Raw genomic sequence first — 23,486 nt, forward strand, 5'->3', positions numbered from 1 at the left:
ACGTAAAGGTCCATGCCCCCAGTGCATCAGATACACACTGTAAGAAATGACCTTCATGGAATGCTCAGGAATTAGGGGTAGTCTTTTTGCAGAAAGCCAGGTGGCTCTCATCCCATGATATGGACCTGATGGGAGAAGATGGGAGTTGTGGGAGGTGCGTGAGCATGAAGGGGCAGAGATCTCAGAGCTCTGTTACTCATATATCACAGCGCTATTGACTTGCACGTATTGTCTTGAAGGAAGACAGAGCTGGGCAGTCCTGGAAATACGGCCGGAAGTAAGAGCCGAGAGGGGTGAGCACCGATGCTCTTGGACAGGCTGACTCAGCCACAATGGGAATGACGAAGGAGATGCTTCCATGTCCTCAAAGCCCAAGGAGTAAGCTCGCAACCAAATTAGTTCTGGGGTTTGGTTTAAAATAAACGTTAAGGGACTTCCCTGGTGGTCCAGTGGCTAAGACTCTGTGCTCGCAATGCAGGGCGCCTGGGTTCCATCTCTGGTCAGGGAACTGGATTTCATATGCTGCAGTAAGAGGAGAGTGCTTGCTGCAACTAAGATCCAGCAGAACCAAATAAATATTTTTAAAAAAATAAACATTAAAAAATGCTTGAGAGGGGTAGTAGTAGTGCCTCACACAGATACAAACACTCTTGAGTCTCAGCTGTTTGGTCACTGCCATGAGCATATGCACTTGGTGAGCAAGTATCAGGGCAGCTGGCAGGCTCATGGGGCAGACCTCACCCCTCAGCCACTTCTATCCATCTGCAGAGACTTCTGTGCTCTAATGAAAAGTTCCTCAAATGTTTACCCTCATAAGAATTAAAAAAAAAACAAAACTGGGAGCAATTTGCTGTTCCCAGATGATACACTTTTACTAAACAAACCACACAGTAGAGGGACCTTCTTGGGATTAATTAGTGAGACTGTTTTCCCTTCTGAACTCAGGGTCCAGAGGTACAAGGTAAAGGCAGGGTCAGTCCAGTGAAGTGTCCTGGACCTCCATCAGATTCCAGGGTCCACTCACTTGTGAACTTCTTTCCAGCCTGAAGAGCAATAACTGTGTTTCATCATCACCATCATTATCACCATGCATAGCAACAGACGCAAGCATTTGTGGCTCATCGATGGCAAAGACAGCTCCAGCTCAGCACATCCCATTTGTCAGACGGACATCCTTGGACCAGTTCTATAACACGTTAGACATCTAAACCAATTGTGCAGAAGCATTGATGGGGAGAGAGTTCACGGCAGGAACTCAAGAGCAGCTCGCACTTGTGAGGTTGGAAAGGAGCAGATATTCTGTTGAAAGAAGATGAATGGGTTTCTCTGCGAGCATGTGGTTAGAGTGATTAGGGTTCGAACCCCACTATTAGCAGCTCCTCCGACACACACACACACTATTATAGGATAAAATCTGCAAAACCACAATCATGGTTTCCCCAAAGGACAACCTAAGGTTAGAGGTGGTGCCTGAACCCTGAAACATGACCACAACTTGAGTTCCAAAGGGGTCCTGTATGTCTGAAATCCAGGCAGGCAGTGACGGGCATCCATTGGCACCTGCACCATGAAAACCACCCACACAGGCTATTCAGGATCCTTCTTTACTTGCTGTAGCGAGCACTGTCTTTCCAAGCTTCTTTCCTGAGAAGAAAAGCTAGGGAATCACTCCATGAGCTCCTATCAAAACCACATCCTCCTGGACTGAACTCTGAGCCTGGCGGGAGGCCCTGCCTCGTAGGCACCCTTTAAAAAAGACTGAAATTCAGCAGTTCACGACTTGTGCATTGCACTAAACAGAAGAAGAGAAGAAACCCTCTGGAGGCAAGGCAGGGAGCTCTCCCAGCTGCCGAGGCCAGAGGTCATGGCAAAGCTGGTTCTATCAGACACACGCTTGGGAATGACCACAGCTCTAAAGAGCCTCGAGATAGGAAGGGCTATGGAAATGGTGACTAGGTAAATGAAAGCTTCTTCATCGGTATCACTTTACAGAGCTGGTCATGACAGATAGAATCCTTCCTGGGAGGATGGTGATGCGTGAAGTAAATCATGCTTAGTAAATCTGAATGAGAAAGCTCTGAATCACATGGAGGTTACCTGTCATGCTGTGCTTTCATCCCGGCAAGGTCTGAGAAGACTGTCTGCAAAGTGCCCTGGTACGTTTTATTCAGAGCGGTTCTGGGTGCAAGTTGAGAAGTATGGAAATAATCTGCCTTTTTCCTGCACTATTCCTGTGATGCACAATCTGCATGGAATTCCTCTGGTCCTCCGTGTCTACAGAAGCTCTGGTCACACGGAAGCTAGTATATCTCACCCACTCTCACTGGAAGGAGACAAGCTCCTTGCCTTTAGCAGTTTTGAGACATAGGGTAGAATGACTGCAGGGCAGCCCAGATCTGCAAGGCTTGGTCAGACTTTTTCAGACCACGCTGCCAGGAAGAAGCTGGAGAATCTGACACCTGCTGGCGGAGGTGGAAGGTCAGAAAAGGCACAAAGAAACATGACGCGGGATGGGTGGGAGAAGGGCGGACTGAATTTGGGGTTAAGAGATGCAAAAACGTTACATTTAGAATGGATAAAGGACAAGGTCCTACTGTAGAGCACACGGGACTGTGTTGAAGATCCTGTGATAAACCAGTGGGAAAGAATATGAAAAAAAGAAAAGAATTTTTAAAAAAAAAGAAACATGAAGTTAACAAGCTTTTCCAAAGCTGCCAGGAGCTGCTGGAAATGAAACGACTGCTTTCCGACACTTCCTCCTCTCGGGTGGGACTGGCCCCCAAGGACACAGCACAGTAATCCCTGCATGGTTCAGCTCCGACCTCATTTCTGCCTTTCAGCGACTCTCCAGCTGCTTATTGAAATCCCAGAATCACAACAGGTTAGACTTATCTGAAAACTATTCTGCATTAACACCTACCTTTGCTCTTAATTTGTTGCTAGAGGCAAGGTTTGGGAGGCAGGCTTGGATGGCAAGTCCCCGACACACTGGCCAATTTGTCAATACTCACGCACAATATTTCAGATGTTTGGGGGGGGGCGATGGCTGCACTTTGCACCCGGAAGTAATCATATGTGAAAGCTGTCCCTGGACTTGCCATCTGGGTTACCAGGGGAGCTGTGGACACAGCAGGTCCTCCTGAAGACACTGGAGGTGCAGTCGCCAGAGCCTCACCTCCCCTGCTTGTAATGGAGGAGTGTTTTCCCAAACCCCTGCCTGTGGTCAGAGCCCACACCACAGGGAGCCCCAGTCCACCCCCAAGGGGGCCAGAGAGCCTGAGTCAGGAGCCCGACCCCTCCTTCATGCCTGAGCCAGGCAGGCTCTGCTCCCCCACACCCCCTGCTTGACAATGAGGTACCACACCAGGTGAAGAGGGACATGGAACACTTTTTAATGTCAAGTCAGAGACAACCCTTCCCTCCCAGCCCCCAATCCCACCTTCCCTTACCACATCAGGACCCCTCCCCGAGGCCCCTCCGGTTCCCAGACTTCGGGGGACGAAGAAAAGTTTACCTAAAAACTGCCTTTTCTTCTCTTTCATACACACGCACACAAAGGTGGGAAATTAAATAAAATAAACCAAGAGGATTCGATTCTCCAGCGGTCACAAAGGCATCCTAGATTCCCATGACGGGCTAAAGCGAGTGGTTACTGACTGCGGAGTTGGTTCGGCTGCTTGCTGTCTGTCCACACTCTTGCTGGAGAAGCCGGGCCTCCCGCGTTAGCCCTCGTGTCCGAGAGCCGCCCCTGGAAAAGATGCTGTGCCTGGTGTTAGTGTTTGGTTTCTCTTTTCGCGTTTTAGAAATGTCTCTGACATGTGAATAACCCAAGAAAATAAAAAGGCAGGAGCTGATTACACAATTACCAGTAAACTCTATCATCTTTTAGAAGAGCAACACACAGCTAACGCCATATACAGCATGCAGTAATGTTTGAGAAAGGACCCTGCTGAGAAAGAAAATGGCTAGAACTCTAACAAAAAAAATATATGTATATATATATACTATATAATATATGTCATCAAAAGAAGCATTGTCAGCAAACTCAAGATACAGTGCAGGTCACCCTTCTGTTTCTAAACAGCATGTAGAAGCATAGTATTGTCTGCATTAAATGCACAGAATAAGAAGAAATCTGTAGCGCTGGTGGAGATGTTGGTTAAATTGTATGTGGTTTTTTTTTTGGTGGATTTGCCAAATCCTCACCAGGTGGTCAGTACCTGGTGTGTGGTCCACCAGTTGTAAACCTAGGTAAGAAGTACACTATTCACGTCTAACCTTTAACAAACACACTTCCCTTCACCCCTTTCATCTGTGTACTTTTTTTTTTTTAGTTTTATCTTGTTTTTGCACTAAGTTTTAGACTCATATCAGAAAATATAATTAATAAAATTAACAATGAATCAGAATCCCTTATTATCCATGATGTCCATGTAGTAAAATGGAAAAAAAAAAAAAGAACGTTTAAGAATATCTTTTGTGACTGTTGATTGTGGGATTGTTGTAGCTGTCAGGCTGTCTTGTTTTTTTCCTTTTTATTTATCTTTTTGATGCTGCATTTCATCACACACGCAACATAGGGACACAGTCCAGGAACGGGCCCGCTCGCCTCCCTCTGAGTTCTTCTCTATGGAATGGTTGAATTTGGGGTGGCCGAACTCCAGAATTTTCCTTGGTGGGGGGGCACTGTGGTGGGCAGAGCGGCTGAGCCCCTGCCCGCCTGGTAACAGAGGTCACGCCATGCAGTTTACGGGTGGGTCCAGAGCCACGGGCGTTCTTCCCATTTGGAAAAAGAAAGAAAACTCGGCTGTACCTAGGTATCTGCACGGTGATTTCCAGTGTCCTCATTCAATTCGTTTTCCCAGAGCATTCTTTGTTCCCCTCCCTCGAATTTGTGTCCCCTTCGGCTCTGTTGTCTGAATTTGGTGGGATCGTGTCTGCTTTAGAACAGGGGTGCTCGCCTTGTTGCTGTCGGTTGCCATCGCTGACGTGTTGGCGGTGCGGCGGCTCCTCCCCGTTGGGGATGCGGCTCTCACATCAAAATTTGAGGAGCAGGTGCAAGACCAGGAGAGGTAGCAGCCAGAGGCAGCCCGCCCTCCTCGACGACGTCCCATTGCTCACTTCGCTGACAGCACCAGGGCCTGCAGACAGAACACACCTGCCATGAGCCAGGCACCCTGCCTCATGGAGGCGCCTTTCCAGCCAGGAGCCTCCAGCGCCCCAGGTCCACACACTGGGACTGCGTGGGGAATGAACCCTCCACAGCCTGATCCCGAGGACACAGCTAGGTGATGGGGAGTCTGCCCGTGCAGGGAGGGGCTGAGAGGTGTGGGTTTCAGTGTGCAGGTGGCCGCTACTCCCCTGCCATCAGAACACGCTGAGGCCCTGGCTCAGGGGGCAGGTTCAAGAAGAAGGTGGTGGATTCATGAACACCCTACCCAGAGCTTCGGTAAGGCGAAATCCCTATATCGTCTACATCATGGTCCAACCCCTCTGAGTACTGCCCGCCTCAAACATCCACGTGGCCCTTCAGCTGCTCCACCTGTCCTGCAGGAAAGGACTTGGTGGACACACTGACCATACCCCTGAAGATGCTGCCGCAGCCTTGGCATTGCTTCTGTTAATCACTGTATTTCAGGACTGCTCTTGGCCTCTCCCCCATCTAGACCAGCTAAGATCAGACCTCCCTCAAGTTCCACAGGCTGAGAAGGTCAAAACCAGCTGCCATGAGGTGGGATCAAGCCAAGAGACAGGTGGCCTCTGGCTGTGCACACAGGAAGATTTCCAGGGACAGAGGGATGCAGAGCGTGCCATGGCATGTGTCTGTTGAGGGGAGATGGATGGCGCTTTTCTCTAAGAGCCACACAGCAGCCTGGCCTGCACACAGAGACTCTTGGAGATGGAGCCAGATTTGGGAGGCAAGGTAGTAATTCTGAGGTCATAACACTCCCCAGCAGCTTCCCTATCATTTAAGCTTTCCGGCTCCCTGAGCCCCATGACCATGAACTCCAATGACAAATGTAGTTAGGATTCATGAATAGTACACACACATCTGGATGCCCGAATGGATTAGGCGCCTAATGAAGCAAGGCGTCTTCTCAGACCGCACTTGCTCTGGCAGCCTCTGTTGCACTGGACTGTGTTGCTGTTGTTCAGCTGCTCAGTCGTGTCCAGCTCTTTGCCACCCCATGGACTGCAGCGCATCAGTGTCCTCTGTCCTTCACTGTCTCCCTGGAGTTTGCTCAAATTCGTGTCCATTGAGTCGGTGATGCTATCACTGGATTTAGTAGAGGCATTTGAAGCCGGTGCCCCCTCTAAGTCCACATCCTCACCAGGTTGAAGGGACAAAGCTAGACCTGCTTGCCTGACTTGGACGCTGGACACAGAGACAATTCTGGCTAATACAGTTTACCATCAAGCCAGGCTCCCTAATGCCATATGGAACTATGTTCTCAAGTCTTAGAACTCCTAGCCTGGAAGCAATGCCCATATGATTTCTTTCTTAGGCCTTTGGAACAAAGCTCTTTTTCTAACCTAAGCCTACCCTTGAACAGTTATGAGTCTGAAATGCACCAGGTCATCCAGCCTCTGTGTCTCTGCTGCTGCTTCTCAGTGAAGGGTGGTGACTCGCCACCCCAAAGTATCTCTTGGCACACAGATTATTTTAAGCTGAGAACAGTCAAGGCTCAAGACTGAGGAAGAAGCTTTGATCTTCCTTGGAAGAAAAGCTATGAACCTAGACAGGGTATTAGAAAGCAGAGACATCATTTTGCCGACGAAGGTCTGCATGGTATAAGCTATGGTTTTTCCATTAGTCGTATATGGATGTGAGAATTGGACCATAAAGAAGGCTGAGCACCAAAGAATTGATGCTTTCAAATTGTCATGTTGAAGAAGACTCTTGAGTGTCCCTTGGACTGCAAGGAGATCCAACCAGTCCATCCTAAAGGAAATCAACCCTGAATATTCATTGGAAAGACTGAGGCTAAAGCTGAAGCTCCAATACTTTGGCCACCTGATGTGAAGAGCTGACTCGTTGGAAGAGACCCTGATGCTTGGAAAGATTGAAGGCAGGAGGAGAAGGGCACGACAGAGGATGAGATGGTTGAATGGCATCATTGACTCAATGGACTTGAGTTTGAGCAAACTCCAGGAGATGGTGACGGACAGAGAAGCCTGGTGTGCTGCAGTCCATAAGGTCGCAAAAAGTTGGACAAGACTGAGTGACTGAACAAAAACAACACCTGACTGGGTAAAGAATGTAGAAGGAGGACCCGTTCCAGGGAGGGAGCTGTCACCACAGGTAACCACAGTGTGAACTGGCTGTGGCGACAGGGAGGAACCTGCAGAATCTGTCTGTTAGCCTTCCCCTCTGTGTCCATCTCTGCCTGCCCACCAATAACTGCCACCCCACAGCGGCATTTCCATCTCCATGTGAATTGCCTCCTCTCCCTTTGAAGTTCTAACTCCCTGTCCCCAGCATCCTCTTCTTTCTTTAGCTGAAGACGGTATTTAAGTTGAAGGTTTGGGACACTTTGGTGAGTGCATCAGGTTTCCTTGTCTCTTCCATGTTCGTGTGAGTTCAATTGCTCAGTCGTGTCTGCCTCTTCACAACCCCATGGATGGTAGCCCACCAGGTGCCTCTGTCCAAGGGGATTCTCCAGGCAAGAATACTGGAGTGTGTTGCCATGCCCTCCTCCAAGGGATCTTCTTGATCCAAGGATCAAACCTGAATCTCCTGTGTCTCCTGCATTGCAGGTGGATTCTTTACCACTGAGCTACCAGGGGAACCCCTTTCATGTATATGCTGCTGCTGCTAAGTCGCTTCAGTCATGTCCAACTCTGTGCAACTCCATAGACAGCAGCCCACCAGACTCCTCAGTCCATGGGGCTCTCCAGGCAAGAGTACTGGAGTGGGTTGCCATTTCCTTCTCTGTTCATGTATATATGCATTATTAAATTTGTATTTTATTTTCTCCTGTTACTCTGTTTCATGTCAACTTAATTATTAAGCCAGCCAGAAGAACCTAGAAGGATACAGGAAATTTTCTTCCTCCCCAACCGCAGGGCTCCTGAGGCCAGAACTCCTTGGCAGAGCGAGTTCTCCCGAGGAGAAGGACAAGAGATGACTCCTCTGCTCCCCACCAGGGAGGTAAGTGTCTGGGTGACATAAAACTTAACCCCCTCCCTCTCCCAGTCCACCGCATACCTGTGACAAAGGGGCACCCCTGCAAACCTCCAAAGCTCCGGATGACTTGTAATTCAATTTCAGATTTGCTTATCCTTGACCATTGATCACAAATTGGTTGCATCTTCTAAAATCTATCTCCTGTTTCTATACAGATCATCACCAGAGACCCCAGCTTTTATGTCCAGTCACTGCTGACTCTATACAGCATTCTTCAGAATCTCAGGAGAGAAGTTGCCCCCAGAGAGGACGCCCTTCCACTCTGGGACACCCCAAGATTCTTGGCAGGAGAGCCCTACCTTTGCCCGAGGCCAACTCTGAGACGGGGAGTTTGTTCTGGGTCCCTGGGAGCCAGGTTCCAAGTGTGATGGGAGGGTTGGTGGCTGCACGGCCCTCCCCCAGGCACACTGCCCATGATTCCAAGTGCGTTTTGCTCACTTTGCTCACGTGTCTGGACACACAGGCAATTCACGAAGGGTTCCCTTCCTCTCTCACCTCTTTTCTCTCCTGAACACTGGCTCACACAGCTTTGAAACTCACTCCCCACTCATCCCAGCGTGGCCCTCCTGTTCCAGCTCCTGGTAGGAAAAGGGGGACGATGCCAGTTCCCACATGGAGACGCTTTTTGCCCCTGCTGCCCTCCACCCCTCTGGGCTGCGGGGACCGCACGTCTCCAGGGAGGTGGATGGAGGATGCACACGCCAGGCAGACAGCCCAGCAGGGATCTGGCCAGGCAAGAAAAGTCAGAAGCCTTGTCTGCTGGCCAGGGAGTCTGCAGCGCCCTGTGGGAGGCAGCTGGGAGCTGGCAAACATGCCGGGCACTTGGCAATGGCTGCGGTGTGGCGGGTATCTGGGGTGCATGTTGTGTTGCGATTCTTCCTAGTCCCCTGGGGCTCCTGGATGCTCTGCTGCCTACTGGGATGCACACAGGGAGCCTGTGGGGAGGGCCCTGATCCCCCATATCAGAGAATGCCTCCCAGAGAAGAGATGAAATGCCTGCTGGGAGTGAGGCAGCAGGGAGGGAGCTCAGAGTATGATGTTCTGTAGCTTCCCTCCTCTCCCAGGTGTGTCCGTGGGGCTGGTGCCCCCTTGGACACCGCCTGCCCCCCTGGCCCAGCAGGACCTCACCTCCCCATCCCTTCCTACTCCCCACCCAGCATCTCTCTGGACACAGCTGCCCTGGAGAAGGAAACAGTGGTGGTTCCTGGAGAAACCTGAGGCGGGGTCTCCTCGCAGCCTCTCAGAGTCCACGCACCAGCTGTCCACCACCCAGCCTGGACTTTCTGGGTTGGCTCCTTATGCCAACCCCAGGCCGATGTTTCTGTGACTCCAAGCTGACCGGACCACTAGTGGATTCGATTCCCTTGGCCTTTGGGAAACCTCTCAGCTGCTCCGTAGGACACTCAGAGGCTTGCTCTGACTTCTTAGCCTCACTCTTCGACACGTGTGCCTTGGGCTGTCTCTGCTTCCACTCCACACAACACCAGCAACACACATATGTGTATACATGAGTGTGCACTTTCCAGCCTATTCTCTTTCCTTCCCACCATCACCCCTTGTGCCTGAAATACTCTTCACTAGATTAATTTCTACTCCTTGTTCCAGGTTCTGATCTGGCCTCAGCACCTCTTCCAGGCAGCCTTCCTTGACTTGCTTTGTTCCCTTCTACAACACCATACACATCCCACTATTAAAATACACACCCGTCCTACAGTTCCCTTCATGAGTCTCGCATGTGTCTCCTCCTCCATGCTGTGAGCTTCATAAGGGCAGGGTCTGTGCCCAGCTGGGCCCTCAGCAAGTACTTAACAAACATTAGTTGAAGGAAGGAAGGGGCCAGAACAGTGACCCTGCTGACGTGTCTATACCTACTTTGTGTGTGTTTTGCTTTTTCTTACAATTCTACTTGAAAAAGAAAAGTACAAACCAAACTAAAAACAAAGCAAAACACTCTTCTCCTACTTTGCCTTCTTTCAAACACCTCTCCCCCACTTTTCTAACAATTCCCAGTACAAGTCACTGAAAATCCGCGTGGTTGAGGGAAGATATACCCAGAGGTAAGGCCACATTGGTTAGGATTCCAGGTGGAGTGTTTGCACCTGGAAAATGGGTTCTGGCCCCTTGAAGCCCCTCATGTAGGAGATAAAGGCTGTTATCTCCTGCTCTAATGTGTGGAAACTCACTCATAAGTGATGTCCCCAAGGTCCCTTGATTTCTGTCTCCAAATACAATTTTCTTTTCATGGACTTGGAGCTGTGGCTTTGTGGGCCACTCACATCTCCAGAGGAGAAGACAGCAGAGAGTGAGGCTGCAGGGCCCGCCCAGCCCGGGTACCGGGCAAGGTGGGGACCCCAGGCCTGCCCACACTGATCGGCACAGGAAGATCCCCACGAGAGGAGGACCTGCTGTCCAGGCAGGTTGTGGATCCCGGGCTCTGGGCACGAGGCCCTCTCAGAATCCGTGCTGGCCAGAGTAAGAGCTTAGCCCATCTGCTCGGTGATGCGGCCGCACAGAGGAGGTCCGTGTGCCCCATCTAGCAGCACCTCCACTCGGCGGGGAAGGCCTTATTTCCTCAGTCTCATTAGCGAGCTCTGGAGGCCTGAAGAGACTAATTACCAGGACCGTCAGGGTCCCGGAGAGCTGTGACGACTGTCGATTTACCCATCGGAAACATCTGGATGGAATGAAAGCCCCCGGATAAGATGAGTTTTTATTCGTAGGCAAGTGACTCGCCCAAGAACCGCCCCCTTCCTTCCCCTGACCCCTTCCTCCTGCCACTTCCCTTCCAGCTCCAAGTTAGAAAAAGAGAGAATGGGGTAAGCAGAGGCCAGCATGCAAGGCCAAGGTCCAAGAAGATCATTGCATGAGAGCATCGTGTGCAAAGAAAGAGGCGGGCCTGCTACAGAAGGGCCCAGACGTGGAGCTATTCTGGGCACTGACAGGTCCCCATTCATGCTGCCAGCAAAGACAAGTTAGACTTTGCAGAGGAGGCACCCGGGGAGAATCGATGGCCTTGGGGATGGTTAATCTGAATTGACACAGGGCCGGCCCGAGGTCAGGCGGTCCCCACCGGGCTGCCTCCTGGGGTTAGCGCAGAAGAGAACGCATCTTGCAAGAAGGCGATGAGTCTTGCGCCCCCAAGCCCAAGGCAGCAGCTGCCTGGAAAGTAAACATACCAACCTTTCCCAGGGGGCAGAGTTGTGGTTTTCACTTCTAAAAGAAATGGAAAACAAGCCACCGTTAAGGCAGAAAGCAGCCAGAGATGTTCACTTTACCCTCTGATGGTTAAGGGGAGGAGGCTGAACCGGCCCAGACCCTGTACTGTCCTGGCCACAGCCCCGCCCTGGGACACGTGCCCCTCTGCTGTGCTGGGAAGTCAGGTGGCATAGGTTGAGTGGGGGTTGGGGCAGAATGCTCACATTGGATCTCTGATTCAGAGATCCAGCATCCCTGCCGTGTCTTGGCTGGGGAAGCTGGTACCCTGGAGCCTGAGCCCCTAAGCCAATAAACACTTCTCTGTAGAACAACCTTTTTTCTTTGGTCACCAGACTACCTTCTAATTAGTTGAAGTCTGCAGAAGCAGAAGTGGAAGTGTTTGTATCTCAGCTGTGTTCGACTCTTTGCAATCCCATGGACTGCAGCCTGCAGGATCCTCTGACCATGGGATTTTCCAGGCAAGAATATTGGAGTGGGTTACCGTGCCCTCCTCCAGGATCTTCCCAACCCAGGGGTTGAACCTGGGTCTCCTGCATTCCAGGTGGATTCTTTATCATCTGAGTCACCAGGGAAGCCCTGAAGTCTGCAGGCTTTATTATAAAACTAAAGCTTAGGCCCTCCTGCAGTAATATGAATGCAGGTGCCCATGCTCTGTTTGATCTGTAAAGTTAACCGGCATTCATCTATGTATCTTTGAGATGTTAGTGAGCGAGGTTCTGTGTACTGGAGGAGGCCAGGCCTTTGATAGCTGACCTCTCTTGATGAGTCAGACTGTAACCAGCTGGCCCCGAGGGCTTCCTCTCTCTGGGGTGGTCTAAGACAGTAAGATCTGCATCCCAGATGCTGGGACCTGCCTGGGGAAATGCTGGGCATCAGTTCCCCTCTGCTGGCTGGACCAGGAAAGACCTCCATTCACCAGTTAGGCTCTCAGGACAATGCATAGAGCCTGTCCTGCTGACTGGCCAGAAGCAGGCTGACCTCTCATCTTTCCTCGTTAGCTGGGGGCCTCTGCATATGTTCACCTGGATACAGAGGCTGGGAAATCCGTCCACAGAGTATGTGCGTGTGTGCATGCTAAGTCACTTCAGTTGTGTCCGACTCTTTGCGACCCCATAGACTGTATCCCACCAGGCTGGTCCATGGGATTTCCCAGGCAAGAATACTGGAGTGGGGTGCCATTTCCTTCTCCAGGGGATCTTCCCAACCCGGGGATTGAACCTGCATCTCTTGTGTCCCCTGTATTGGCTGGTGGGTTCTTTACCACTAGCATCACCTGGGAAGCCCTCCATCTTGTGTACAGGTATCTAATCACCATGATGCACACTTTAAATATCGTACGATTTTACTCATCCATTATACCTGAAATAAGGGAAAATAAAGCTGAGAAAAAGCAAATGACATTAAAGCCTTTTGCATCGAAGTGATAGGATTCTCCGTGCAAAGATCCTTGCATATAGAAGGAAAGATAACCTAGAGATGACTCCATCTAAACTCAACCAGAACATTTGACCAAAAACACCTGAGTAGGTCCCCATGTATTCAAACTCTCAGTCTACTCTTTAAAGGCACCTGAGACATGATACAACTCTTGATCCAAATGGACATTAGCTGCCCCAAGAAGCCACTCTGGAAAAGGCTGTGGGCAGATCAGTAATCAAAGATTAAAGTGGTGACTCAGAGAAGTCAATGGTCAATCTATAACACGATCTCTCTGCCACCAAACCCAGCTGAATCCAAGTTCCTAGGTGAGCACACAGGGCTGCTGTCCTAGTGAGCAGAAGAGGGCTGGATTCATGCCAGAATGGATACATAAAATACACAAACATTCCAGAAATAGGGCGAGGGGATTTTAGTTTGGCACCTTCTGTATTTAGACACACGTACCATAGAAATGCTAACTGCTGAGAGGCTGGGTTTAATGAGCTCTCTCTCATCCTCAGCAGGGAAGAACAGGTCCTCTCTCCCACTGCAACTGTTTCTTCTGATGCACAGAGTTGACTTACTCCCCTATTCTCTATTAAGATGATTTGATGGTCACTGCGAGGTTCGCCGGCATGAATCAGCCGACCTTCCCCAGACTACTGATACCATCGAATCTGACTCCTAGCCCAGGAGATAAAAGACAATGGACCAGGGATGGGAAATGAACAGCCACCGAGCCGCTGAGTGCGTCCCCGGCACGCTTGCCTATGAGGGAGGGCATGAGGGATGGTGGTGGGTCCGCCAGTCCTTAGTTATGCTGGCAGGAGTCCTGCAGCACTACATATTAACACAAGAGGGGGACACGCAATCCATTGTGTGTGCGAGAGGGGGAGCAGAGAAATACATCAGGGTGGCAGACAATGCTGAGAAGGAACTAAATTCTCTTCTGGATCCTTCTGGACCATTCGGATACTGAATAACAAAATAGGTTGGAATGTCTCTTAAAGCTAAGTGTTCCTCATAGGTGGAAATCCATCTAGATGAGGGGAGCATAACCTGGGCATATTCCAGAGAAGCGAGGTAGCTCTCTGTTCTAGGGTAGGCTAGCCATGGAGGAGGAAAAAGCAACACACACATACACACAGAGAGAGGGATGCATAAGATAAATGTCCCGAGAGCATGGTCTTTTTTCTCTAATATAGTCCTTAATATACAAGAGTCCGACAGCTATACTGAAGACCACACTAATCCAAGTCTTGGAATATTCCAGGATTCTACCATCTACAGCACTGGCCTTGACCCATTGCCCTCTACCCAATGAGAAGGGTGATGGGGTGGGAGCAATGTAGAGAAGAGAGCTGGCATGGAGACCCTGCCCCACATTCACAGTGGATCACAGAGCACAGAGCGCGGTGAGGATGCTCAGCTCCGAGTCGGCAGGTGGAGCCTCTGCTCCTAGTGCCCTGCTCAGAACCAGGCAGGGATTTGTTTGCTTCTGGTCAGTTTTGTTACTGTTGGCTTCGATGTGGGATGTGCTTCCTCCATCCATGGGGTGCACCTTCAGTGGAGTTCTAATTCCTTAAGAACCAATCCCTGTTTCAAATGTTCCCTTTCCAGCTGAGAATACAGATATCAATGATTACAATGAGCTGAGTCACTGTAAGTCACTTAAAGTCCCTTGCAAGTTTCCTCCGCCTACCTCCAGCCTCTCACACGTCCCTTTCACCATTTATGTCCTTTGCTAGTTTTCCAACGTTCTTCGAGATCTGTGCATATGCCTTGGTCAGGGGTTCAATAAGCATACGTCAAATCACTAATTGAACCTGGAGCCTTCCATTGACTTCCCTTTCTTTCTATTTCTGTTTCATTTTCCTGTTTGTGGTTCATCACCATGGCGCTCTATATCACTAAGGTGAATACTGCATCCCTGAATCTTCTCACAATAAAAGCTTTCTCCTCTTCTGTCAAATAATTTTCCATATAATTCATTTCCTTCCGTCTCCCCCTCCCCAAGTCTAATGCCATCCTCTGATGATTACTTGCATGGCCAGATGTGAGTGGATGAACAGGATGAAGGGGGTGCTAGGTGGGATGAGAAGGATGGCAGGAAGTGGGGAAAGACCCTCTCTTCACTGTGGTCACAGCCGCTTTCCCGGGGGGCTCTCCGAGGGTCGGCACTGTCCTCAGCAGGAAAAGTTCACGGCACACACACCATGTGTCCGACTCCACCACTCAGCCTGGGCCCACTTCTGAACATTTCGTCATGGTCTAAATGAATCACTTTAGCTAGGCTAGGGACCTTGAGAAAATTTGAGGGGCTGAGTAAAACGAGGCAAGAGATGCACGTATCACAGTGTGGGGAGGGTTGGCATGGAAGAGGTGGAAAGAAGCTAGGGAGAGGGCTTGAGAAATGAGTTCATGAACCCCTGGATCATGATATGGGGGGGTCCTGTAACCAGAGACTGGGCTCCAATGGTTCAAGACGCACCTGGTGGTTTTCAAAGCCTTTTTTCTATGTGTTCTCAGGTGAAGGCTAAAACAACTCTCAGATTGTAAGGCGGGTCAGTTCTATGGCCCAGAAGAGGAAATTGAGTCTAAACAATACTTCCTGACCTGCCCAAGTGCACAGCACCCCTGGATGTCGGGCTCTGGACAGGAGCTCAGCGGCGTCCACTCCAAGGACCTTGCAGGGGCACCTGCCCACCTTCCTCCCTGAAGACGCTCCCCATGAATGCTCTGTGGCAGCTTAGGGACCCTCTGAAACTCCCTGCACTGGAGGTTTGCTTTTGTGGCTGATGGGGGGTGGGGCTGTCACTGGGGGCTCCTATGAGAAGCACTCAGTGGGTGGACTTCTCTGCCTGTTGCCCCAAGCCTCGCTCTCTGAGCCTTTTGTCTCCATGCAGACCTCCAGGCTTTGAAAAGATAGGGTTGTTTCTTTTCTTCTCCCTTCCCAGCCCTTCAGGGGAGGAGGGCAATGTGAGCAGAGAGTAAGGGGGTCCTTGGAGTTTCATCGGCTCCCAGTAACCCACTTAGCGCCTGCCGCCATCCACTAGCTGCTGGACAGACAGGAGCCTCGGGGAACACACAGCAGGGCAGGGGGAGGAGGCTCTGGGAGAAAGCGGGGAGGGGAGAACCCATAAAGCAGGGGGAGGGGGGATACTGACCTTGCAACAAAGATGAGCTTGTAGGCTCACTTAGCTCTATATCGGGTGAGGGACACACAGGAGAGAAAAATGAAAACAAACACACATATTATATACAGTAGCTATATATCCATCATATATAGTTTGTATACCGGCTTTCACAAACATTTCTGGAGGGATGGAAAAATAAAGGAACACACAAAAACCAGAGGTGGTGGGGCAAGATGCAGATGAGGAACGGTGAAGGGCTGGGTGCATGCACACGTGATGCCGAGGTTGAAAGGCGAGGGGCTGGCCATGCATTCACAGCCCCCACAGGAGCACGGACTCTGGGTGTGTGCTGAGCTGGGGTGCTGACTTGGTAGCAGAGGATCGAAGCCTCTTTCCAGATGAGATCTGTGTCTCATCCACAGCTCCATTGGTTCACTTGGGGAGACCAAGTTTAGGGATTTCTGGCCTCCCAGCACCACAGCAGAAGCAAGGTCCCCCAGGAATCTCTGTGATTCAGGATCCCAGGGGCTGAATTCTCCTGGTCCCCTGACACCTCCGGAGCCTTAGGGACCAGGTTCTCAGAATCCTACTAGTAGGGTTCCTGTTGGAAGGACCACCCCTTCCCCATTTGACTGTAGTCCCTCAAAGGTATTGATCCTGAAGGAATCTAACCAGCACCAGCATCCCTCACTTTTCAACATCAGGTCATGTGTGCTGCTTCCGAGCAGGTTGGTGGCAAAATGATGTTGATTTAGCTGGCTCTCGGATGCTACAGAAGAAGGAGTTTCATCACAAAGTTTGTGTATTCACAGAAAGCAAAGGCTGCTTTCTAACCTGCCCAAGTCGGCTTGACGGGTCTGATCATAGGAAAGGGCATAGAAAACTCGCTAACACGTTTGTATCTGTCAAGAGGCCTTATTGATAGTGGGCGTTGATAAAGAGTTTGGGGGCTAGGCTGTGTGGACCAGCTGCAGTGTGAGCCTAGGGGGTGGAAATGTAGGCGTGGCACGTTAATGGGATTTCATAGCCTCAAGGAACTAGGTGTCACCCAGGTGGTCATGCTGTGACGGGCTTCTCAGAAACACTCTCTTAAATGAGGCTAAAAACCTGGTTGCTGTTTGATTAAATTTGGAAATGTTCCAAACTGTTTCTCCCTCTTAGAGATTTAGCATGCAAGGGCTCTGAGCCCTCCTGTGTTAAAGAACATCCCCACAGGGACCCAATTCATCTTTGTTTGATCTAGTCTTTCTAAACCTACTTGAATCCATACTGTGACTTTTCCAGACATGTCTTTAGAGAGTCCCCTGGACTCCAGAAAGCTGGCAACTGTAGGGCCGTCCCACAGGACACGCGGGGAGCAGGGGATGCTGACAGACTGCCGGGCATGCGGGCAGAGGTCTTAATTGCCAAACACGGGTCTGTGAAAAGGAGCAGATTTATGGTGCATGCTTCACTGCATTGCTTGTCACAAATGCCGGTATTTCACTCTTAAAGTTTGCTTTTTCTCTCTCTTCTCATCTTAGATGTCTTCAGGGGATGAGGCCAGGGAATTAGACAGCAGTGATAAAGTCAGTTGCAAAACCATTTCATGCATCTGATTTGGGGGAGCAAAGGGGTCAAAGGAGCAGGGAAACTGTTTACAGGGAAGAGGAAGGCTGTGGGTGGAGGGCGGGGACAGCCTCGGATCTGGGAGGCAAGGGGAGGTGGGGCCGCCCCTTCCTAATCATGGTCCTTCTGTTCATGCAGACAGACACCTGCCAAAAAGCCAAAAGGCTGACAAACGTGAGCGGCCCTGATGACTGTCCCTGGGTGGGAGGCGTCAGACACATCAATCAGTCTAATCACAGCTCTGCCCATTCCGGTCTGCCAGTTCTGGGATCAAGGGCAGCCTGCCGCCTCCAAGCCCTGGAGGATAAAGCTGGGCTTTATTTTATGTGCTGGGTAAAAGGGGAGATGGAATGCAATTTGGAAATCTGGACGGAGCAGGGGAAGAACACAGGTGGGCTGTCTGGACGATCTGATAGGGGTCTGTGGTGCCATGGAGGAGATGTGGCAGGCTGGGCAGGGGGTGAGGGGTGCTTTATGGAACTCTGGGATTATCTGGGAGTTCTCAGAATAAAGGGGTTTAGGCTCCTGCCAATGATCTGCTAGCTTCCTTACCTTTCCCTCCCCAGGACACTCAAGAGTGCTTGTTAACATGGGAGATCGAGGAACAAATTTGAATGATTCCAAGCTAAGGTACTTGCTGGAGCCTGGGGGGATGTGCCTCCCACCCCCGCAAAGGCTGTGTGCAGACCCATGGGCTGTGCGGTCAGTCTGCATCTTCCTGGGCAGGGAGCCCGTCAGAGATGCAGGATGGCCCTCGGGCATCCAGGCTCAGGTCTGTGTGACTGTTCTCCCCAAAGAAGCGTGAGACCTGGGGATCTAAGTCTGTTTACTTGCCTCCTTCCCTTGTTTCTGGCATCCTTATAGTTGCCGGGTGTGCAATGAAGGCACCGCAACTTGCCTTGCCCAGATTAGTCCTTCAATAAAGAGTGACTGAATGAATTAATGCATGAATGATTATGCGACTTCTGTCGAGATGGTGGCTCAGTAGGACAGATAATATCTTAATGCAGCCAGACAACACCCTAGGACACAAATGAAGAACCAGGGACACACCCACTGGCTATGTTAATTCTCCCTCTGACACTAACATTACTCAGGATCCCAAGGCCCACAGGAGTCTACTTTTATCAATACAATGCAGTTTCTCTTATATCCTGAGGACTAGAAAAAGTTTCAGAAATGGTAACATTTCACACTCATCCAGGGAAGAAGTATGGAAATAGTGTATGTTCCTTTCTGGGTTCTTGACTAGATGCGATTGCAATCCCCATGGTCAGTTAAGGAGATACTGCGGGGGAAAGTTCAACATCACTTCAGTATCCCCCAAACCCTTTCCTGCAGTGTCAGACCTCTAGCACAGGATGAAACCCGGTGTCTCCTTTCACACGTGTACTGTTTCTCTCTCTCCCCTTCCCTCCTCATCCCGTCCTTCTCACCCACCCCCGCCTAACTACTCCTGACTCTCCCCTTGCCCGGCCCCCCCGCGCTCCTTGTGGTCCAGCGTGGGGCTCCGTCTCACCGAACAGTGTGATGCTGGCGTTGGTGTGACCCAGCTTGTTGGAGGCCACACACGTGTAGTTCCCATAGTCGTGTTCAGAGACGTTGAAGAAGATGAGTTTTGAGAGGAAAGGTCTGTTTTCCACTTTGACCCCCTTCTTTCCTTCAACCAGCCTGAGACAAACAAGAGACAGACCGAAAAGAGAGGAAAAAGGGGATGGTTATATGTATTTTTCCTCACGAGGAAGAAGAAAAACTCTGGAATTAGTGATCTTCCCTCTTCTCCCTTTCTGGCATCACTATAATCCCATTTTTTTTCCCACTCAACCACACAACAAGTTCGCCACCATGGCACACATAATTACATTTCTCTGTTTTATGTCTGTGCCCAGAGACATGCTTGGCACAATGCAGATCTTCATCTCTCTGTGCAGTTATTGAAGTTCTCTGAAGGCAGGTGCCTTCAACAAATACAACGCACCAGCTGTGTGCCATTCAGCCCCACAGGATCCGAGCAGTAGGTGCTGGATAATTGATGTTATTGATGAAGATGATGATGGCGGCAACCATGAAAATGAAGAACCTAGTCTTCAAACAGGAGAAAAACCCGACAGGTTTGAAAGAGCAAAGTTTTTCATGCACCTGGTAGTAACACTGTCCCTTAAGAACTTGAGACATTCTGCAGAGAGTCATTTATCTTGGGCCCTGATCAGGATAAAAGAATCAGGGACTGTTTTCACACTAGGGGACCCTGATGGGCCTGGGTGTCCATTGCACTTGAGCATCTCATCCTGGGAGTGATTACAGAAGCCCGAGCATGTGGTCTCAGGTGGCCAGGACCACCTCGCTGGCTGTCTTACCCCGTCATGGAGTCCAGCGTGCCTTAAGGGCTGAGACCAGTGGCTGGGGCCCACTGATAAAAGCCAGGGAGAGAGGTGGGGAGGACAGCCAGACACACTTGTTACAAATGCAGACACTATTACGGGGCAGACAGAGAGGGACAGGAAAAACTGCTTCGGTGGTGGGTGGGGCCACCTTCTCCTTCTTTGGAGGCTGTTAGGAGCAATTCCTATTGAACCTGCATGTCTTCATGGAAATCATGAGACCAGCGCTCATCTTTGTAAAAACCGCTGGGATGTCCTATTTCGGAGAACAGGCTTTAAGCCAAACTGTTAGTTTCCCTGAAATAATTTGTCTTCCTTGCCTAGGAGCTGTCTATGCTACAGGAAAGATAACCACCAGTGGGGACAACCATGCTTCTAAATGGAGGATCTCAGGGAGTGATCCCAAAAGCTCGGCTGCCTGTGTAGGGCCTGGCTGGAGCAGGACATGTGGACAGGACAATATGTCAAGGTGGACACATGTTGGAATGGGTTCGCAGGGCAGAAATTGAGGCAAATGGTTGGTACTGGAGTCATCAAACCGAGAAAGACAATATTCCAGGCAGAAATAGAAAGTAAAGCCCAGCAGGGCAATGATGAAAAAATGCTTTGTAAACCATAAAATGTTATTCAAAATAATATATTTCCATGGAGTGAGACATTGCAAACTCCTTCCTGCCCCTGGGCCACAGGACAGTTTTGGCAGCGACATCAGCTGCTGTATCATTCTCTGAAGGTGTCCTCTCTGCAGGACGAATGGACAGGTCTCTCCATCGCCAAGACTTGTGACCGCTGTGATGAGAAGACCAGGATTCGGGCCTCTGTCCCAACCCAGCGTCTGTCTCCAGGGAAGTCAGAGCAGGGCTGTGGGAACTGTGCTGCTTTCCATCCTGTAGATGTTCATCTGGGTGCTTTTATCTCTCCCACACGTGGGACAGCGAACCAGCCCGGGTCCACGTACTTTGTTATAATGGGAGCACAGTCCGAAAGGAGTGAGGTGTCTGGCTGTGCAGCCAGAAGCCACCGTTCTATCTCCAGCTTGTTCTGTTGCTGTCCTGCAGGGGATGCTGTCCACAGGAGGCTCTGCAGCCCACCTGCCAGAGGCTTCTCTGCGTTCCTCAACCTTATTGATCCCTTTTGCCATTGTGAAGCCAGCCCTGGGCTGGGGAGGAAGTCGTCACATCGGGACCAAGCTGTGAATTAGATTTCAGCTCTGCAGTGGGGAGAGACACTTGCCCAGAAAGCAGGCTTTGCTGACAGCTCTGAAATGTCTTTAGCTAAAAGCAGAGCAGGGCGGGCAGTGGTATTCGGCAGCATTTTGCAGCTTCTGGGTTGATGCTCCGTGTGGTCACACAGTTCCACGTGCCACAGAGGACAGACACCTCCATCCAATGGCAGAATGGAGGTGTCTGAAACTGAGACAGCTATGCTGAGACAGGTGTGCTGAAACTGAGCAGGACCCTGTGGAGCTCTGGTGCACAAAGCCTTTCTGTATCCTCAGTTTTCTAGTTTGTAGGAAATAGGTTTCATTCAGCCTCCTAGCCTTCCCTGAGTTGCAAAGGGCAGGTTCAAACACTTGCTAATTAGGGAAGGGATGGCATGCCAGACAGGGAGAAGCAGCCAAGAAGCAATGGGACAGCCTTGGGACAGGGTCTTGTTTCCCCTTCAAGGCCACTGGGGAGGCTGTTAAGGGATGTGTGCGTGCTAAGTTGCTTCAGTTGTGTCCAACTCTGTGACCCCGTGAACTGTAGCCTGCCAGGCTCCTCTGGCCATGGAATTCTCCGGGCAAGAATACTGGAGTGGGTTGCTATGCCCTCCTCTCCCCTTTAAGGCGTACACATAATATCTTTGAGTTGTTTAGCAGATGTTGAAACCACCACCAGGTGGGAAAAGTTAACTACAAACTGCCCACAAGTACAAAATGTTAATGTTGCTGATCCCTGATTATCTCACCATCAGCCAATCAGAAGAATGTCCACTAGCTGATCCCACCCTCCTCTCAGAACCATTACTATAAAACTCCCCATTATCCCCTCCAGGTTGGGACACAAAGTTTTGAGGGCATGAACCCACTGTGATCCCCTTTTCCTGGCAAAGCAATAAAGCTATTCTCTTCACCCAAAACTCTGTCTCTGAGACAGTCAATCTGGTCAGGGTCAGGGTACAGAGGTCAGTTCAGTATCACTACCAGGCTTCAGCTTCTTCATGCTTTTCAAGAATTCAAGTCCCTACAGATGAGTGGTCCTTATTAAGGATAGGGTTCCATTTCCTCTCCCTTTGATCCATGGCACACACGGTGGTGGCGGGCACTGAGTGACTAGAACGCAGTCAAGAGAGACGTCTACCCTACATTCTGAGAAAACTGCCTGTCTCCATTACAAGGACTCCTTTACTTTGATTGGTCTCAGAAATCCGCTCATCTCACCTGGGATATCAGTTAGGTTAGAGGTGGCCTTGGCACTCCACTCCAGTACTCTTGCCTGGAAAATCCCACGGACAGAGGAGCCTGATAGGCTGCAGTCCATGGGGTTGATAAGAGTCGGAAATGACTGAGCAACTTCACTTTCACTTTTCACTTTTCACTTTCATGCATTGGAGAAGGAAATGGCAACCCACTCCAGTGTTCTTGCCTGGAGAATCCCAGGGACGGGGGAGCCTGGTGGGCTGCCGTCCATGGGGTCGCACAGAGTCGGACACCACTGAAGTGACTTAGCAGCAGCAGCAGCAGAGGTGGCCTTCCCTCTAGTGGGGGCCATCTTCCCTGGGAGACCTCCCGGGAGGAGTGACCTGCCAGTGGTCCAGGAAGGACAGGCAGTGACAAGAGTTCAGAGGCAGAGATGCTCTTCAAGAGCCTGGTGTCCAGAGGACAGACACCTCCATTCAACGGGAGAACACGGGGTAGGCGGTAAATAAATGAAGAACAAATAGAAAAACTGAGCAGAATCAACTGAAGGAGAGAAAAGGAGCTGCCTGGAGAAGGGCTCAGACAGAGGACTCAGAGCTGCCTGGGCCCAGGGCTCTGAAAGCCCCCTGCCCATGGAGATGCTGTCAGTCGGGCTCTCTTGTCCTAGGTGAAGCCCGCAGCCCCCTCCCTGTGATACAGCAGCTGTGCAGAGCTGAGCTCGCCCTTCGTATGCCCACCATTGGCCACTTCTGCCTAAGGGCTAATCTTTCCTCCACGTCTTTTAAGATTTTGTTTCCTCCACATTTTGCTTGCATTTTCATCCCATCAAGGATTAGAAAAACAGGATGTAGCTGATTAATTTCCTTGAAGATCTGAACCATTGAAAGTTCAGGAATTTACCCTGGAGCTCAACCGATTTCTGTTTTCTTGCTATGTTTTCTGATATTGGACTTTCACGTCTCAGTTTTATTCTTAGTATAAAAGAAAAGAAAAAATGGATGGAGAAATGAAGCAGGATTTTGAAGAAAGATACCCATGTTTATTTATTGGGAAAATACCATTCCCTTCTGCTTACTTATGAATTTTTGGGAACAAGGGGAAAAGCCAGTTATTTCTTCTAATCTCTTTCTGAGTCT

The 23,486-nt window shown here is 50.3% G+C and overlaps 1 protein-coding gene across 6 annotated transcripts in view; it reads right to left on the minus strand.

Annotated features, from left to right (window-relative positions):
• Window positions 1–3,482: 3,482 nt before the first annotated feature.
• Window positions 3,483–23,486, minus strand: part of LOC102266692 (neurotrimin) — a 965,779-nt gene continuing 945,775 nt past the window's right edge. Inside the window, exons 7-10 of one of the 6 annotated variants that reach the window (XM_070365284.1) lie at window positions 19,088–19,239; window positions 15,991–16,026; window positions 11,369–11,401; window positions 3,483–5,141 (exon numbers count right to left, since the gene is read on the minus strand). In XM_070365284.1, coding sequence (XP_070221385.1) covers window positions 5,038–5,141; window positions 11,369–11,401; window positions 15,991–16,026; window positions 19,088–19,239 — 325 coding nt within the window. In that variant the 3' untranslated portion in view covers window positions 3,483–5,037. Of the gene's footprint in view, window positions 5,142–11,364; window positions 11,402–15,990; window positions 16,027–19,087; window positions 19,240–23,486 lie in introns of all 6 variants that reach the window. The other 5 variants (XM_070365283.1, XM_070365287.1, XM_070365285.1 and 2 more) reach the window with 5 other exon arrangements.

This window comes from Bos mutus, chromosome 29 (genome assembly GCF_027580195.1).
Source record: "Bos mutus isolate GX-2022 chromosome 29, NWIPB_WYAK_1.1, whole genome shotgun sequence".
NCBI lineage: Eukaryota > Metazoa > Chordata > Mammalia > Artiodactyla > Bovidae > Bos > Bos mutus.